Source organism: Ochlerotatus camptorhynchus, unplaced genomic scaffold (genome assembly GCF_037179485.1).
Source record: "Ochlerotatus camptorhynchus isolate MF236.1 unplaced genomic scaffold, CSIRO-AGI_Acam_v1.1 ptg000329l, whole genome shotgun sequence".
NCBI classification, from domain to species: Eukaryota; Metazoa; Arthropoda; class Insecta; order Diptera; family Culicidae; genus Ochlerotatus; species Ochlerotatus camptorhynchus.
In genome coordinates, this window is record NW_027040817.1 from 2561756 (window position 1) to 2582004 (window position 20249).

Consider the following 20249-nt stretch of genomic DNA (forward strand, 5'->3'; position numbering starts at 1 on the left):
CATGTAAAGTCCTTTCCAATTGAGATTAATGACTGGCAAGAATATCCCAGAAAAACCATGGGGATAAATTTTAAAATTTACATCCCAGAAGATCCTTGGCAAGACCAGGATTAGAATCTGGTCGCCCCCTTATGATAAGTTCTATTTCATCTTCTTCTTCTCAGAATTGATAATGTAGCTCAACTCTCGCACAAGATTCTGCGCTAATACTTCGTTGTACGCTTCGAGATTGTATACCCACGATAGTAAGGAAGAACAGCCCATTATGTACCCCTGGGGTAAAATGCCGGGGTAACGGATTGTGTTTGTTTTCAACCGGAGCTTTCACAAATAATGGTTAGTTAGCTAGTTATCTTTATTAAGGAGATTTTCAGCCGAACGCTGCTTCGCCTCCGTCACAAATAATTATTGATCATAAAATCATATATTGACCTACTGATTCCTTAAAAAATAGCATTTTGTGCAAAACATGTCGCCGTGTGGCCTTCCAAAATTATCATCAAAAGCAACCGTCTGGCATTTTTCAATCGAAAGCAAATTGTCACTAGAGGTAATCCGTTTCATTCGTCCCGACTGCCTTATCGACAAGACGCTCTTGACTGCCCATAGTGTGGATGAACTCGAATGAAGTAAGGCCCAAATAATAGCTGTTTTAGATGAAAACACGAGCCGCTGGGATTTTTACTGTGATGCAGAAAATACGAATTTTGCGAGATTTGAAGAAGACTTACATAATTTGTCGAACGATCCTCAAAACCGGTGGGCTGTTGGTGGGTCGTTGTTTCTCCAGTATTATAAATGACATCAAAATCTCTCACTAGCTTCATTTTTGAGTAAACAAAGTAGTAAACCTTGGCAGAGATTTGCAAAACGTCAACATTCAACAGTGATGCCGTTTTATATTTTATAATTTGTGTTCTACTTGTCAAAGTGTGCCTTAACGTGCCGAAAACTGTGCCATGCTGTGATTCAACACAGTTTACAGAGTTGATTACCAAGGGTTACTTTTTATGCCTTGTTGTAACTATTAACAAGGCATAAGAGGTAACAAGGACTAAAATGTGTAGTGTAACCAGGAATAAGCGCGAGTCTTGACAGTTCCACATAATTCGTTTGTTAACAAAGGTGCATCCTATATCTACACCTTATATTATTTCGGTGTACGGCAGTGTAGCACCGATGTAGCTACACCGCAAAAACGAAAACGACATTAGTGGACATGCTGAGGATTGTATCCTTGGCATGGTTTTTACCAGATCAGCAACTGATTAAAGACAAAAAAAGTACGGAAAAATCGTTACATTGGATTACACGCACAGCTTACTCTCGTCAATGTTCGCATGACTTTTTAACCCATTAACATCCAAGCCGTTTTAACCTCCAGGAAGTGCGAGCTATCAAGATGCAAGAGATATATTTTTTATGTAGATTGACTCGATTGACCCCCAGAGCAAATGTGCGATATTTCCAGGAGTAATTCATGGATTTATTTAAACGATATTTGAAAACCACATGTTAATAATATTCTTAGGATTATTCTTATTAAATAGAAAAAAAATTCACGGATACAAGTTTTGTAAAATCATACATGATAGATGGAAAATCATTTGCCTACAAAGAGTTCTTTTCAGAATTCTTCCAAAGTAATTCATTATAGTTTTTTTTATATAACAGTCCAGAAATTCTATGTAGGGGGAGAGGTAGCTCATCGATTCTTCCGGTTCGCCTCCTAGCATCGTGCTATAAGGTACCAGGCGCTAACCAGAGTAGTTGATCGATAGCTCGATGACGTCATTTCGTTGACGTCTGCAATGGGAAATTCTCATAGCAGGCGTTGACGATGGGACGTTGTCGAGTTGTTGAATAGCAACTATCGTGGTAACTCACCGATTACCTGTCGATCTGCCAAATTTGGAAAGACGTCTGCATTGAATTGTCTCATATAATAATATTCCGCCCACTATATCACAAGAAATTGCGAGTAGCTGAGTGGAATGGAGATAAGTTAAGCAATGGGTACAGGACCAAGTCTCCCCTGGGTGGTGCCAAAAGATGAGCGCAATAGAATCATCAAGTTGCCATAAGGCACGGAATGAGACTATTGCATGGCTGGGTAGTCAAAGTCTTCCATTCGTTAGTCATTTCAGGTGGATTAGAACAGGTTTAGGTGGGCGTTGGCCAGATTTGGATTTTTCATATGTAATCCTGGATAGGACCCTGTCATTGAACGTCGCGTGAAAGTGGAACTTAATGAAGGCCTAAGTACTTTTTCGTAGTTTTTAGTTTTCGGATTTGAAAGATCGTCGGTTACAGTGGCCTGTTTACTGAGCAGAATAACGCGGTCCCAGGTCCTTACATATCAAAGAGATTTATGGTAAAATCGCTTGTGTATCGTGTATTTTGCGAAACTCGTTGTTGTCGTTGGTTCCGGGGTTGAATGGATACACAAATCTGAGCAACGGTATTATGTGATATGAGGGGCTCGGTGGCCTTAGAGCAACCGTCTTTGCTTACTGAGCAGAACATCATGAGTCTAATCTCAGGCCCATCCACATTCAAGATTCGTCAATCGTTTTATTTGTTAATATGACTACATGGTAATAACAGCAACTCGGTGATTAAAAAGGTGCTCGTCTGCCTAGTGGCAAACGTTTTTGCTTACTGAGCAGAAGACCATGGGTTTAGTCAAAAAGCTCCTTCGCGTTATACGATCGTTAGGACATCAATTCAGCTTATCGTTTACCAAAACGAACCCTGCTGCAAACCCAACCCTCTTACCCAACATCCCTGTGATTCCTCGTGGAAGTGCAGAGGTGTTCTCGGCTTCCATCAAAGCGAGTGTCATGTCAACACAATCCTTCCCATTCCTTTCTTGACCTGTGTTCGGGCGCGGCCGGCGCTGGTATTGCCTAATTTAAGATCACCAGTTTTTACACATTGAGGATGATTGCTAGTCCCAAGCATCGTCTATTGGTTCTCTGTGTAATTACAGCTGATCTGGCAGTAACAGAGTAGCAACCGTGGGCGGTCAATCAAGCTCAAGCTCAAGCTCAAGCTATAACAGTCCAGAAATTCTATGTAGATCACTCCTAAGAAAAATCAAGAAATTCATCCATCGATTTACTTCAGTTAGCCTCGCTACTACTTTCAAATGTAATAATTACCACTAGCACTTTTGCATGCATTTCATCATTCCAATAATACGAGTTCAATGGTTCAGTGCCCCAAGTTTTAGCGAATTTTCTATCATTCCATTTATTGAATGAATTTATGTAAGACCTTAAACATAAATGCATAGACACCTAGGCGATAAATCGTAATCTACGTTGTATTGTTAAAGGCTAAAAAAACATAATTCAAATAGTATTCACATCTTGTTATTTTTCAATTCTATTGATAGTCATGTTAGTGTATACGTCAATAGATTATAAGTAGTAAGCGTTTTTTATACCGAAACCGTGCTGAAACTCAGAGATCAATTACTGTGCTACCTGTTACATAACATCGTGTTGTAAACTCTCAAGCACTGCTCTTCAAACATTGATTTCACATGATTTCACGTTATTATAGCTGGCTAATGAATAACATATATTTTAACAGTAGAAAAACAAACATTCCAAGCACATCTATTAAGCGTGTACTGACGCTTCAAGAATAGCTCGTTCGAATCGTGTATGACCGCTTGATAAGCCTCATTTATCATGGCCAAGTGCCATTTGAAAGAAAAAATAAACGAAAAGATAAAATATCACCGTACAGCTGACGATGATTGCCTCTAGAGAAGCTCCCATTCAGTTTGCTCCGGTAACTCGCTCTGGTAGGTGAACACTTGAAAGTATCTGAACAACCGTGGATTTCCAGAAAGTCAATTGGTTTTAAATTTGTGAAATAAAAAAAAACAACAACTATCAGGCCGAAACCATGGGGGCCATGTTCCGAAGCGAACAGATGGACCTGGTCCAGCTGCTCATCCAGCCGGAGGCAGCGTACTCATCACTGGCAGAGCTTGGTGAACTCGGAATTGCTCAATTTCGTGATGTTCGTGTTGAAGTCACATGACTATCCTTCTTCGAACCAGTAGAAAAGTAGTGAATATCGTCCTATTTGCAGCTCAACGTCGATGTGAATGTCTTCCAGCGCAAGTACACCAGCGAGATCCGCCGATGCGAGGAAATGGAACGAAAGATTGGCTACATTTGCCGGGAGTTGATCAAGGATGAGGTCTCTACGCCGGATCTGTCGGACAACATTCCACGTACGCCCAACTCCCGCGAAATCATCGACCTGGAAGCGGCCCTCGAGAAGACCGAGAACGAGATCATTGAGCTGTCCGAGAATAGCCATGCTCTGCTGCAAAACTTCATGGAACTTACAGAGCTGAGAAGTGTGCTGGAGAAAACTCAAGTATGACTTTCGGGGGATTACTTTTTTATAATTTTGTTGGATGATATTTAGGAAAAAATGTTCTTCCCCTGCAGGGATTTTTCTCCGACAAATCAGCAGCGCTGAACCTGGAGGCCACCGGAGGAGATCCCAGCAGTGAGAACAAGCCACTGGGATTCGTTGCAGGAGTGATCCCACGTGAGCGCATCATTGGCTTCGAGCGAATGCTCTGGCGCGTATCACGTGGTAACGTCTTCCTACGTCAGGCACCCATTGATAAGCCATTCACCGATCCGCGCTCGGTAAGTAGGAAGTACGTCTGATAGTGGTAATGATATTGTGGGGTGCGAGATAAGGTGGGATGTGTCTTGTGATGGTTTTATGCAACAACGGTTGCAGCAATTGATGGCAACGAGATTTAACATTGTTTCAGTTGTAATTTCATACTCAGATGAAGCAATCTGCAACTTATTTTTAAATGTAATTGGATTTACCTTAATGAGTAGATAGCAATTTTAAAGAGATACGTTGAGCTGTGGTTCATGTGACTTGATAATTATTTTTTTGTTCACATGACTTTTGCTTCGTCTCTCGTTAATCGTCAATGTAGTTCAAATGCGGATGATTCGCGTAGCCGTGATTCATTATACTTTTTACAATGTTCCTCAATACTAAGAAGAGGGGCTGACGTGGTGTACTCGAGGTTACAAGTTATAATCTTTTAACAGGTAAAGAGACGATCAAGAAAAAGGTACACATGGATGTGGTTGATGTATAGTATTTCCAGCCCAAAACGCTTAAAAAAAAAATAATAAGTCACTCGGCCCCTTCCAATTTGGATGAAACATTAATAATATGTTCGCTGCTACCAATGCACAGTGAGAAAATTACCGAAAAAATATATTTTATTTTGTGGCATTTCCAAAACTTGCTGAACCAAACATATGGTTTATATCATTTCTGTTGGTAAACAACTTGCGCATTCGAATGAAACTCGAGACTATTCAGCATTCTACCTAAAACCTCACATCGTAGCACGCCTATACCTGTTGGAGACTAAGTAAAGGTAGCAACCAAACTAGTAAGGTAAATTTTACATGGTAGTTGAATACCTGCTGATATCTAGTATCTATTGATTAGTAGATAAGTCATAGATAAAATACAGATTTTTCAGACGTGTTGAGTACTTGGCACTAATGAAGCCTAGAAGTAGTAGACGAAATACGCGCATCTGTCAAAAGATAAGCAATCAAGGAGTTATAACAGAATTAAAAGAAAATAAATCAACATACTCAAAAAACTCTTTCTAAAACGTTGATTGACGCAAAAACTTCAACTTTTTTAATTTGTTGGTTTAAAGAAAGCTGAAGTAATGCCATAAAATTTTATGAAAAGTGCAAGCTGGTAGCTTACTTTTAAAAAATGGTACAATTTTATGATTTTGGTTTATTTTCTGAATTAAATTTGCACATAATAATAATTAATTTGTGATAAAATTGGCACACAACAACTTTTTACTTAGTCTAGCCGTTCTGTAGTTATTACGAGTTTAAAAAATAATAATTAGGCTCTAGACCATTTTCAAATGTTAGTCGCGATGTCCTGCAACACCATGTTTTTTCCATGATTGTCTATTAAGTAACAAACAATTTATTCTCAGATGTGGTGGCTTTCAGACTTACCCGTTTCTATCTAGACAGTTTGGTATTGGTGAGATAAGAAACATTTTTTTTTATTTGAGCACTCGTTGTTTGAATACATTGAAAATTTTGGGTGCATCATTAGAATTAGAGAATATTTTCGACTTCCAAGAATTGGTTTTGTTTTCTTAAATATCGGATCAAATTCCTTGTCGGCCAATTTGTATTTGTCCGTAGAAACATCACAACATTTTATTTTGATCTAGCAACACTGGTAGAAGGTTGTTCCTCATCTTCTGCATTCCATGATTCGAGGGCGTTTTATTTGATGGCAAACGATAATCTTGAAGACGGAATCTACTACAAATTTTCAAACAATTACCCAAAGATATTTTACAACCGAAACATTTCAGTTTTTCGATAACTCCATCTGCAAAATATTTCTTGTTTCTGAACTACCCCTCTTTGATTCAAGTAAAGGTTTACAACACTTATTATTTAGATCAAAACATTACTTGCTTTTTAACTTAAAACGCTATGAGAGATGAACTGAATGGAATAGGTGAAAGACTTCCCAATATACAGAGTTTTCGGTTTCTCAGTGCTAGTATTTTAAGGAGTGATAGAAGATGTTTGATGAAAACAAATGTTCTACGCATATGATCCAATCTCAAAGATTACTAAGCTATTGAACTTTTTTTCTGTTTTATGTCTATGCTTGCCATAAATTAGCTCTAACTCCAAAAATATGTAACTTAGCACAGCATCATAGCCACCATTGAACAGTAAAGCAAATTCCCGACTGAATAGTGTATTTTCTGCTTCAAGATAGTTACATTTAGTTAAATTTCAAAGATAAACATGTCTAAAATTGGTGTTTTTCTACGTGTTTTCCCGTATCATTTCAAAAGATACGTAATAAAGTGTACTGTTTGGTCTATTCAAAAGATGCCTCTCAAACTGTTCTACAACTCTTTCTTGAACACCAGTGTTCCATCTCGATTAGTTTTGTTGCAATTTTGTTCAAAACACATCATGTTGGGTCGTTAATTAACGGTTGCATAAAACGAATTCTCGATTACTTTTTCGAAGGGACGTATCAGCTTTCCCATTGAAAGTAACCGAGAATTCAATCCCACCGTGTGTTACTGTTGACGTATGTATGCAGCACGCACAGCACACTTGATCACCGCGTGGAGTGATGGTCTGATAAGTGTGACATGAACAACAATGCTGCTGACGGTTCAATTGAATGCATGATGAAAATTGAAAACAATTGGGATTTTTCTCGACATCAATGTGTACCAGTTCCAATGTCCGCCAGCTCTTCTATAGAATAGGAGAAATGGATGTAATGTCGGCCTAAATGCCCCTAATTTGAGCCCATACATAAATTCAGAAATCGACTAAATTTTCAATAGCGACCAAAAATATCTATTAGTACCGTCCCAATGACGCATTCATCTAGTTAAAATTGATAAATAGCAGATTTTTAGCGATGGGCCCAATCTTTGATCCATAGGCCTACATTAGACCCATTTCCCCTACATGGTTTGATGCATGCTGTGACTCATGTTATTGAATCCAGTGACGACGAATTTTTCGATGCTGTTCCTGGTAGTGCATCGTTTGATGAACCAGATGAAGACATTGTTTGTGTAACTCACCACGTGTAGCTAGAACACGTGGTGAAGCTATGGGATTAAAGTTGACTGAAGTCAATGATCTTCAGCAATCCCTCATGATACACAATCAGACAACCGTAGGATGCAAAACGCTAATATTCATCGATGTGAATGATTTAGAACAGATGACACTGTTAAATCAAAAACGGAAATCATCCCAGGAAATACCTTTAAATTAGATACTATATACTTCCACAATTATATCAACCTGACACTACACATGGATCAGGTTGAAAACACTTCCTGTATAGTCATCAGTGACGACTCAGTGACCGTTTCAACTAGTAGTAAAACACAGAATTTGATATCTCAACCACTAGAGAACAGGGCTGGCAAATGTCATCTCCAATGAAAGATCTCACGCGATATTTACAGAGATACTTCTGTCACTATCATCGGATGAGAAAACAATGATATAGATTTTCTTCAAAATCTCATCGATATTTTTGTCATGACAGAACGTGACAGTATTGGGATCATTGCAATTACTAGCTCATTTATTGATATTATTGTTATATGCACCGCGACAAGCTTAAGAATAAATTCACTCAACAGAATACATACTGTTGCTTGCCTACATTCATCTAACTTAAAATTTAGATGCCAAAACCGTGTGGAAATTACTCTCATGAGTGGATGAACATTGGAAAATAACAAGAAAGCTGGTCATGATAGGAAGTCTCGTGATAGTGAGAGAAAATGTTTTCCCATTGTTGCATGACGGCCGTGATATTTACTAGCTCTGGCTGTGAGTTTCTGTTTTGAATTTTTTTCTCAAGGTGTTCCTCTGAAAGTTATTATCAAAATACATATAAATTTTAAATTTTTTAAAAGTTCCCGCCATCTTCTTGAAATTAATTAAACTTTCTCCAAGATTTTCCGTCGATGCTGAAGCTCCCACAATTTTACTATTTACAAATACTTCTTTTAAGCTCATAAATCATCCTTTAAGATCTATACATTTTTTTTGAGCTGAGCCCTGGACTTGCCTGGAGTTTTCGTTCCTGCATGAAGTTATCGTAATGTTCAAGAAATTCTCGGAACTTCTCATACGTACCAACATTTTTCCTGATATCCAAGAAACTTTTCTGCAGACCCTTAAGTTATCCAGAAATTTTTGAAATATTGAAAAAAAAAATCTTGGCACTTTTTGAAGTTCCTGCAATAAGTTACCTTGAACTACTCGGAACTAGAGGCACGCCCACCTTCAAAGATTTGGGTGTCACAAGTTTACTATGGTATCATAGAGCCTTTTGAATGTTTTTGAAATCGCGAACTGGTTCCGGAGATGTATGGCAAAAACATTTTCTGATTCTGAGATTTGATGCCTCAGAAAATCTCAGTGGCGCCGATACGGATTGAACCCAGCCTGTTTGAACGAGAGGCAATCACGCTTACCAATAATTAAGTTTTCTAAAAAATTGTACGTGAAACAAAGGTTTTACTGTCACACCAACAAATTTATGTTCGTAGGACATCCCGAGAAACACACTTCCATCAACATAAGTTACTGTAACTTGATTCTGACTGGAATAAGTTGCAAATAAGTTACCACGATTTTTCAGTGACAAGTGTGCTGCTCGAGATGTTCCACCTGTCCAACCAACTCATGAAAACTATGGACGCCAGTTGATTCGTATAGCTATTCTTACCTCAGGGTGGATTTTCAAAAAATAGCCAGAAATTGCTTGGATCTACGCTCTTTTAAGGCCGTAATTTTAGATAATTTAAATAGTAATCAAGTTATTGGACTCTTTTGAAGGTTTAACTCATTATGTAAATTTTTTTTTAAGAATCCAAGCATTAAAATATTCGAAAAACTTGCTTTTGACGTGTACCTGCTGCGAGTTTCTTGTATTAGGAAGGGCTGATATGCTTCCATTAATACTTGTGATCGTACAGATTTCTCAAGTTTACCTATTCTTGTATATATCTATTAATTCGAACTACAAACTACTACAAATGACACTGTTGTATTCGACAAGTGCGGGCAAAAGTTAGGATTTGTACACTTTCGATGATTGTACGGTTTTGTATCGCTTACAGCACATAACTTGTGGAAATCAAACATCAAAAATCGACCCATTTTCAGTGATTTCAAGTGGTATAGAAAGACATCGATCTGTCAAGTTGATTATACCAGCTGTAAAATGAGAAAGGCGATCAAGGGGCTTGTCAATTCGTTTGAATGATTCTACCGTGGTTTATAATTGTATGTGTTCCTGGCGCTCCTGAACTCATGTATTACTATTTCCTTAACCATGTATGTGCTTTATTTTTAATTATATAACTAACTTTAACAAATTCATCACCTTGATTCACACAGCAAAACTGTGGTTAACTTAGAAGAAACATGTATGTAACATTTCCTTCTTTGAACACTTTCTATTTTTGGGACCAATTGCATCAAACTTTGATTTCATTAGGAGGAAAAACATGACCGCGTAAATTTGGAAGTAAGTGTGTACATTTTGAAGTCTAGAGAGAAGCAGCAAAATTTGAAACAAGAGTTAGAAGTACAATTTGAAAAATATTCATTGTTTTGAGCTGACTTTGCATCGTTCCATTCGCAAGAATTTTGCAAGCAGAAAGATAAATGAAATCGAGTGCTTATCGATACCTCCAATATCCAAGATTTCCCTATGTTTCTAAATTGCCGTCAAATGAAAATTTCTTCAAAAATCCCTACACAAATAACTACTCCAATTACTTTTTAACAAAAAACATGGTAAGGTAGATCCTTGTTGATTGAAAAGGCAAAAGAGGAGCTACACACAATTATAACAAACTTTTTTCGACCACTGTGGCAAAGGTCCCAGGGTGGGAGTCCTAGCTAGCTGTATCAAAGCTAGGCACTATTTACTAACGAAAATAATCGTTAATATGCATCAACTCGATATTTCGTGAGGTTATCATAAGTTGAATCACTAAGAGCACAGTTAACAATATTTCAACATACCACGGACAAAATGATAGTTTTACACCTATTCAACGTAATCCTCAAATCTTCGAATTGTTTGCATTAAATTATATTCAATTAACATAATTTCCGTCATGAACCCAATGCAAACCAATAAGACGAAGAAATAATTCATCTGTAAATAGGCAATATTACTCAATAACAACGCTCTTGATTGGCTTCTGACCGACTTGAAAATATTGATTAAAAAATTCTTTGCCCCCTGTCAAGCTAGTCGAAAAAAGAATGTCCACACGTCAAACTCCGTCAAGCATTTAAACAGCGCACGAACACCATCTCATTACGCATTACCGTGACTTTTGACAATTCGCCTCTTCGATCACTCTGTAACTCTTCACTCCTACACGGTAAGAAAAAAGTACCCAACGGAAAGTTCACTTTTACCTACTTTTGACTAGTTTGTCTCCTTTTCTCCTTCTAATGTTGTCAAAAACGGAGGAGCAAAACCACCCAACAGGGGTAGTAAAGTGTGGGAACCCAACGTTGAGTATAATCATATTTACCTACTGTTGGGTACAACTAACTTACTTTTGGTTAAAAAGCCAGTGGAAAATTCCATACCAACTGCACACAAGTAAATGAAAATTACTTTCACCCGCTTTACCTACTTCCTGCACTATAGTGCCGAGATGAGTGAAAAGAACTTAATTTTTGGTACTTTTTTCTAACCGTGTATAGTAAAGTCCCATAAGCAAACATCAGTATGTGCGTGAAACTTGGTGAACATTTCCTTACCCTTTCACTCCTATGAAAATCCCATATGATTCTGTCAATCTTTGTGTGAATAAACGGTGGCTTGCTGGAGGAATGAAGAGATAAGACAAAGTTCCTTAGATTTCACGCACAGATTGTCAGATGCTTATGAGATTTTACCAGGAGTAAAGAGTTGCAGAGTCGCCGTCAACGCCAATGCTTACTTTCGTAAGGGCCAATGCTACAAACGCAAACAATTACTTATTGTGTGAATTTCTCGAAAATGAAAACTCCTTCAAGAAAACCACCACGATGATTGTGTAGAGAAAGAGTCCTCCTATCCGATAAAATTAGTGGCTTACATGGATTGACTTTGACCTACGAGACATTTACGAAAAAAGCCATAATTTATGTTTTCGACATTGGTATTTATGAATGCTCAGTGTCAATATCACGAAAATGTTATTTTGACAGATCGATGTCCAACTATGCCAGTTATACCACTGAGGCAAAACAAAAAAGGGGTCGGATTTGAGTCAGCTTTTTGCATGAGGTTCCACATATGTTATGTGCTCCCAGGTTAATGAGAAATCACTGTGTACGGACTCCGGTGCTTGCTCATTATGCCAACCTAAACACACCAGTTGTGTTGCAGAAGTCATTCATGTGGAATTTCGTGATGTGATATTTTGAAGGTTTTGGAAGGTTTAGTTCTTACCAATATTCAATGGACTTGTTTAAATCATGTTCAATCAGGGTTACCGTTCGAGTGAAAATAATTTGGCGTACACATTTTCAAAATGCTTCAGAACCTTTAAAATAAAATGAATATCGAATCATATTTAGCAAATATTAATGAAACATGCTTTCAATACGTACCTACATTAAAATAGCCTACCAGATTTTTGTTGTCTTCAAGAACATTGGCAGCACGGATTAGATTATGGCATACTTGTCCAGTAAAACCATACGCTCGTTGCTGATGGCGTACACGTGCTTTACGAGCCCACAAATCTGCCAAATCTGGGTTTCGCTTTTATACTGCTTGGAACACCGCATTAACGATTCCAAGCGTGCAGCGGAGGCGGAGGACAAACATCCAAAATAAGGTCATCGTCTTTTCCAGAAACCAACGGTGCATGAATGCAGCTAGCGTTTTCATGTCACTTTGATTTCACACCTTTTGAACTATTCGTTTTTATACTACAAATCATCCTTGGCATTCCACTTTGCGATACTAGATTCTTCTTTCCAATTTCACAAATATTCAGTTTCATAAGATTCTTCCATATTTATCACCGAAATATATTCGTAATCTTCCTGGAGATTCGGTGGCAATGGAGTCTTAGGTTTTCAGCTGGAATCAATTTCAAATTATTTAAATAATGATTTAAAAACTTAAAAGATCGCTTAGCTGTTAATTAATCTTAAACAGCTTATTTAAAATCCCAGTTTCAAAGTTAACTATGGTAAAATTAAACCAATTTATTGAATTAATTGATATTTAACGTTATCCAGAGTTGAGCGCAGTTTGTCCTGATATCTTTTGGAAATGGGACGGCTGACCTCAACGATTGGAAAAATGAATGTTTATGGAACACAATTTATAATTGAAGCAATGAATAAATACGTTTATTTTTTTTTTACCAGAAGATGCTATTTTCTTAGCTAGAGTATTAGACACCGGCGAAGAGCTTTTTCAAGTCCAAATTTTCGACAAATTGTCTGTTCGTTCGTAAAAGTTGCCTCCATGCTTTTTTTCTCGCTTAGTTTACGTCAGGCAAATGTAATAAATGCGAAGCACTATATCCGCATCAAAATTTTTCCTCTGGGCCTGGTTTCACTTTCTTGGGCACGACACCGGGTAAATTTGTCCCAAGTACAATTTTTGCAACCCTCGTCAGCTGCGTTTAGTCGTGCTTGTACTTGTACAAATGCAGCAATACTTATGGTGTTCCACTTTTAGGATTGAAATTTACTCGACATGACATGCAAATAGATGATGGATAGTACCAATCTCTAATGTCATCATTCAAATAATGTTCAATATTCGGTTCAGGTAAATTCCGACAGCTTCAGAAAAGGTCCGAACTTTGAGATCAAGGGCAAATTCCGAAAACTACAGGGTACTTAAATGTACTTGAATGTAAAATTTAGTGCATTAATGTTAGTTCACGAAATTGTACATTAAAGTACATTTAATTGAACAGAGCACTTCGAGAAAGTTCACTTAAGTTCAAGAAACTTGAAGAAAGTTTTGGAAACTTCAGGATAAATTTGAGAACATATGGACCGTTCAATTACCTTCAGAAATATGCAGGAATTATACAGATTTTTCAAAAACAAACTTCAAAGGGTGTCCCATGAACGTTAGAAAAATTGCAGGAATGCTATTGATGTTTCTAAATCTTCGGAAAGCTTGAGGAATGATATTTTGCTGAATTTTCTAAGCAAGGAAGTTTTGAAAACATTGGAGGAAGTTACGAAAACTTCAAGAACATCAGAACTACGGGTAAGTTTTATTCCAGAAAGGTTTTTATAACTTCAAGGCAGTTCGATAGGTTTTATAAAAATTTATAGAAATTCAGTGACGGCCAAAGTGCTTCAGGGAAATGCAGAAAATTAACAGAAATTACCAAAACATTAGTTGAGTTAAAAATATCTTATGAGAAAATAAGTAGCTTTGAACAGTTGTGAAAACTTAGCCGCCGAGAGATGACAATGTGCTTTGGTTAGCACTTGGTTGACGTCACTTATGTGAAGAAACAGTGAACAAATTTCAATTTTCCTCCGAAAATGTATGACTAACGTCACTTTGTCTGCATGCCTCAAAATAAAATTTTGTACAAGTTTGAAGTGGTTTTGGGTGTCATTTAGGATGCAGAACTTCAATATGGGGAAAAGTGAAAGCGTTTACGTCACTTTGTCATCTCACGGCAGTTGGGCCATGATTTTCAAGAAAATCTCACAAAACTTAAGGGAAGTTCCAAGAACTCCAGGTAGATTTCGAGAACCTAATGGAAGTTCCATTAAATTAAAAAATTGATAGATTTATCTTTATTAAGGAAGCTTTCAGTCTGAGGCTGGTTCGCCTCCAAAGCTAAATTCAAGAAATCAGTGAGAACCTTGAACATTCAAAAATTACTGAGAACACCAGGGAAGTTGGGGGAACTTTAAAAACATTTCGGAAACTTCACTGAGGGTAAAGGAAAAATATAAGAAAAATTTCCGAGGAATGAAAGAAAATAATACCGAGGATTTCGAGGAAGTGTCATGAATAGACTGTGGGAACTTCTGCTAAATGTTGGACATATTAGCTTCAACTTCAAGGGAGCTTCAAGGAAACTACAGTAAGTTCTCTGACGTCAGGGATGTCAAGAAATCATCTGAGAAGTGTGCAGAACTTTAGAAGAATTATGGATAAAGAGCTAGCTCTAGAGATCTCCTGGGAAAGTCACATATCCTAAAGGCAGTTAAAAAAAACTTCTGGAAAGAACAGACTTTCGGAGAAGTTTAGAGATCTTTAGATTTTGGGAGAGGATACTTAGTGGTACTAAGATCTGTTATTTTAAATTCTATACATTCAAAACAGCACCACGAGCTTCAGAAATTTTGAGATAAGATAGGATGTTCCGTGAATTTCAGGGATGTCCAGAGAACTGCAGTATCTTTTTTGTCATGGATGTTTCTAGCAGAGGCGCGACGAGTTGATTGGACAGGTGGAACATGTCCTACGTACAAAAATTCGTGGGTGTGACAGTAGAACCTTTGTCCCACGTACGATTTTTTAGAGAACATAGTTAAAAAACTGAATTATTGGTAAGCGTGATTGCCTCTCGTCCATGCTGGCGCCGCCGAGATTTTCTGAGGCATAAAATCTCAAAATCAGAAAATTTTCCGGCCATAGATCTCCGGAACCAGTTCGCGATTCCAAGAATTTTTTTGAATATTCCGAGAATTTCTGAAATGTTCAAAAAAATTCTGGAAAAATTTTGGGTCTGCAGAAAAGTTTCTCGGATAGCAGGAAAAATGTTGGTACGTTTGAGAAGTTCTGAGAATTTCTTGAACATTAAGAGAAACTCCAGGCAAGTCCAGGACTCAGTTCAGGAAATTGTATAGATCTTAAAGAATGATCCACGAGCTTAAAGGAAGTATTTAAACAAAAAAAAAACTTCAGGGAAACTGTGCGAGTTTCAGAATCGACAGAAAAACTTAAAGAAAGTTTAATTAATTCAAGGAAGATCTAGAGAACTTTATGGATCTTATCTTCCATCTTTAGAACAGTTCCATTAAGTTCAGTGAAGCACGGAAAACCTTAGAAATGTCTAGACTCACGAATTTTAAAATAAGAAGCACAGCATTGGCCAAAATGTGGAATAATTGGTCTAATAACGATAAAATTGCCTTATAGCCTATTAATTCAATCGTATTGAATTGATTGAGCGCCTACAAAAACGCCGAATCGGTCATAAAAAATTGAACTGGTCATGAGAAGTTCACATTGTGTTTTAATTTTACAACGCCTGAATCGTTTTAAGAACTTAAAAATGGGATTCAACATGCATTATGCATAGTTTCCAAAATTTCCTTCCAACATCAAAGACGATCCAAGACTCTAAAATTGAATAAAACTGCTAAAATGATCTAATAAATCTATTTAAAAACAACCGCCAATATACACCCTAATTATTGTATATACCCCCTCATTTAAACCACCAATATACACCCTAATTATTGTATACGTTTGAAATATATTTTTCATACAAATAACACCATCTGTTATGATACATATGATATGAACATCAACGAGAATGATTGTCATAAAATTAGAAAACAAACAAACTTTAAATCTAGAGTTAAAGCATGATTATTAATTTCATTCTTCATTCCAATTCCCAAGGGTGACGAGATCTACAAGATCGTATTTGTTGCTTTCTTCCAAGGAGAGCAGCTGAAAAGCCGCGTCAAGAAGATTTGCAGTGGGTAAGATTCTCAAACTTCATAAATACATCAAGCCGATACCAATTAATTTCTTCATTCCACACAGCTACCATGCATCACTGTACCCATGCCCCAGCGAGTACAACGAACGTAGCGACATGCTTCAGGGCGTGCGCACTCGCATCGAGGACCTCAACATGGTCATCAATCAAACCAAGGACCAACGCCAACGTGTGCTGGTCAGCGTGTCCAAGGAGGTCCCCAAGTGGGAAATCGTCGTCAAGAAGGTCAAAGCCATCTACCACACGCTGAACATGTTCAACGTGGATGTCTCCAAGAAGTGTCTGTTCGGAGAAGCTTGGGTACCGACGACCAATCTGCAGGACGTGAAGAACGCTTTAATCGCTGGATCATCCACCGTTGGTAGCACGGTTCCATCGTTTTTGAACGTGATTTCAACACACGAGAATCCACCGACCTTCAACCGTACCAATAAGTTTACTCAAGGGTTCCAGAATTTGATTGAGTCGTACGGAATTGCTTCATACCGTGAAGCCAATCCAGCGTTGTATACGATCATCACTTTTCCGTTCTTGTTTGCCATTATGTTTGGCGATTTAGGACACGGACTGATTCTTCTGCTGCTCGGATTATGGATGGTGTTGTGGGAGAAGAGTCTGAACAAGAACAAGGATGAAATCTGGCAGCTGTTCTTCGGGGGACGTTACATCATCCTGCTGATGGGAATCTTTTCTATGTACACCGGATTCGTCTACAACGATATCTTCTCAAAGACGATGAACATTTTCGGATCTTCGTGGCAGATCAATTACAATACTTCAACTATTATGGAGAACAAGGATCTTCAGCTGAACCCAGCAGAAGACTATTCGGAAACAGTTTACTGGTATGGATTGGATCCAGCATGGATGTTGGCATCAAACAAGATCATCTTCCTGAACTCATTCAAAATGAAATTGTCGATTATTTTCGGAGTGGTGCATATGATTTTTGGAGTCTGCATGAGCGTAGTCAACAACGTACATTTCCACAAGAAGGTCAATATTTTGTTGGACTTTGTTCCGCAGCTGTTGTTCTTGGTATTGCTGTTCCTGTACATGTGCTTCATGATGTTCTTCAAGTGGATTCAGTACACTGCCGTTACCGACGAGGACCACTTGAAACCGGGATGTGCCCCATCTGTGCTGATTATGTTTATCAACATGATGTTGTTCAAGAACCAGGAACCATTGGATGGATGCAAAGAATTCATGTTTGAAAGCCAGTCACAAATCCAAATGGTATTCATTTTTGCTGCGCTCATCTGTATTCCATGGCTTCTGTTGGCCAAGCCATTGTACATTAAATTCACTAGGAAGAGTCATGGAGAAGGAGATCACGTGGCTTCAGGTGGTCATGGAGACCACGACGACGAACCGATGAGCGAAATTTTCATTCATCAGGCTATTCACTGCATTGAGTATATCCTCAGTACCATTTCACACACCGCTTCGTATTTGCGTCTGTGGGCACTTTCACTGGCTCATGCTCGTAAGTTTACCTCATTCTTGTTTGAACTGTCATGATACCAAACATGCAAAATGCGTGCGCATTTGGAAAATTTTGTATTATGACTGTTAATGACAACCAATTACTTATTGGAAAATTTTTCAGAGCTTTCCGAAGTGCTGTATTCCATGATCTTCACCATTGGATTGAAATCTACTGGCTACACCGGAGCGGTAATGATTTACGTGGTATTCTGGCCTTGGGCTGTTCTGACCATCGGTATCCTTGTTGGTATGGAAGGTCTGTCTGCTTTCCTCCATACCCTGCGTCTTCACTGGTAATGTTTGAAACATTTTATTGTTTTTCCTCCTTAGTTCTGACAACTGGATTTTATTTTCAGGGTGGAGTTCATGAGCAAGTTCTACGAAGGATTGGGGTATGCCTTCCAACCATTCTCCTTCAAGGCAATTTTGGATGCTGAAAATGAAGAAAAGTAATTTCCAACATAATATCTGCATGCTATCGGTAGCATGAACAGAACTTTAATCAGTTAATAGTAATAAATTTAGCAGCATGTAAATTAAGCCGATGACTTTTATGAAACATTCCGAAACAGAAATTACTAATGAAAGTTACAAAAAATTCTTGTTGAAGGTACGTTAGCTATTTACGCTGGAATGATTTTGATTCCTACCAGTAGGACATTATTTGAAGTGCGTATATGTTGGGTGATGCTTCCTTCGTTGTTTACGCTGTAGTGAGTCATTACTCATTAATAATGTGGAACGCTGCAGCCAACGATGCCACAATAGGGGTCTGTGCTCATTCTCACAATCGCAGTGCTAGCTGGCGTATCTAGATCGGTGCTCATCTCTCCATTTACGTTGCAGCTCCGATATAATTTGCCTGACCGCTGCAAACGGCATTCCTGGTGTCTTCTCGACACAATTACACGACGATATTCTCCGCGACTCAAATCACATGTGAACTCACAAGCAAGTTTAATTGTGGTTTTATCAAGTGCCAACGACCAAATTGATCTAGACATTTTTTGGGTACCCCCCAGGAAATCGCCTGTATTTAACATTGGCCGCGGCTCATCATGCGGCACCTCAATTACATGATAATTTAAAAAAAGTTTATTTGTAGTAATTAAACACCAGGGAGCACACTGACCTCATCTGAACATGTTTCGGTGCATCTTTAGTAGTTTCCATGGGCTAAAAGTCATTATACGACATGTTAAATTACATGAAAACTTAACAACAAGGTCCAAGGGTTGCTCTGAATCAGAACCTCATTAGAAAGATACTCACTAGTGTTGCCAAATAAGGGATCGTCCACTAGTTATGTCACACCTTTAGGGTGGAAGTGGGGTGTGGGTTTGGAAATTGTGTCGAGTAATACAAAGAAATTTAGGTCTATACAAAAAATATGACAAAGTGGGAAGGGGGAGGGGGAGTGTTTAAAATGGGCAAAATTTACGTGACATAATTAATGGACCTTCCATAAGTGGTGATTTGTGTGTGTTTGTGTGTGTATATTTCGTGTAATCAAACTAATCCCTACCGGCTGGCAGTGGTATTATGGAAGAAATCTGCTTGTAATAATCCTTAAGGTGACAATTGCCTCATTTCAATTAGTCGGGAGTTAGAATGTGATAGCTCTATTGTAGATCCAGCAGCCCATTTCAGAATGCATGGTTATTCAAGTCCGATTCGAGATCACTTTCACATACAATAAACCCCGCATGTTAACACTACCGTTATCATACGCATAATGTTAATACAGACATGCTTCCAGGTTAGAAAATATGCTTTTCAAACCTGGCGCGTGTTTAGTTTTATTTCGATATTTAATTTATAAAGAATATTTGACCCGGCCTTATTTTAATCCGCTGGCCTTCCGCCGTTGATTGTTTCTTTTGGAATCCCTTGTACTTTCTCTCTAACGCTTCGTATTTCATTCCGTGCTTCACCAGCAATTTCCTTGCGTAGATCGTCCTTGGTCGGTTCTGACATGGTTGGTTCGATGTTGACTCCTTCCTTGCTGGTTGGTGTGATCGGTCTCAAGTCCACCGTCTGTCGCTTTATGCAAAAATATCTAATAGCAATTACCTGTGCTGTGATACTTCCTTCAACGAAACAAATTTTTTTGCATTACTATGGTCATGGGAGGAGGCTCGCATCTAAAGTCGCTGGTCCACCGAGCAATCGTAATGAGCGCCCCGTATATCATTGAATCAATGTAGAGATTAGTATAAGTTGGTGTTGTATGCAACATGTGAAAAGAGAATGAAATAAATACGAAAGGGATTCGTTTCAAGAAGTGATAGTTTCATCGGATTCCCCAACTAACCGTACTCATGTAAAGTAAGTATATACAAAGCTGCGATGTGTTTCTGAAAGTGATGCGTTA

The 20249-nt window shown here is 38.2% G+C and overlaps 1 protein-coding gene across 1 annotated transcript; it reads left to right on the forward strand.

Annotated features, from left to right (window-relative positions):
- The first annotated feature begins 3788 nt into the window (after window positions 1-3788).
- LOC135708254 (V-type proton ATPase 116 kDa subunit a 1-like) lies at window positions 3789-18386 on the forward strand. The gene is made up of 7 exons (XM_065230256.1): window positions 3789-4038; window positions 4111-4404; window positions 4479-4685; window positions 16282-16364; window positions 16429-17873; window positions 17997-18168; window positions 18232-18386. Exons 1-7 carry the CDS (start codon window positions 3922-3924, stop codon window positions 18326-18328), a joined length of 2415 nt encoding a protein of 804 aa, XP_065086328.1. The 5' UTR covers window positions 3789-3921; the 3' UTR covers window positions 18329-18386.
- The last annotated feature ends 1863 nt before the right edge of the window (window positions 18387-20249 follow it).

Coding starts and splice junctions, on each gene's coding strand:
- LOC135708254 (XM_065230256.1), top strand. CDS start 3,922: ATGGGGGCCATGTTCCGAAGCGAACAGATGGACCTGGTCCAGCTGCTC. Junction 4,405..4,478: donor GTGTGCTGGAGAAAACTCAA/GTATGACTTTCG, acceptor CTTCCCCTGCAG/GGATTTTTCTCCGACAAATC. Junction 16,365..16,428: donor GTCAAGAAGATTTGCAGTGG/GTAAGATTCTCA, acceptor CATTCCACACAG/CTACCATGCATCACTGTACC.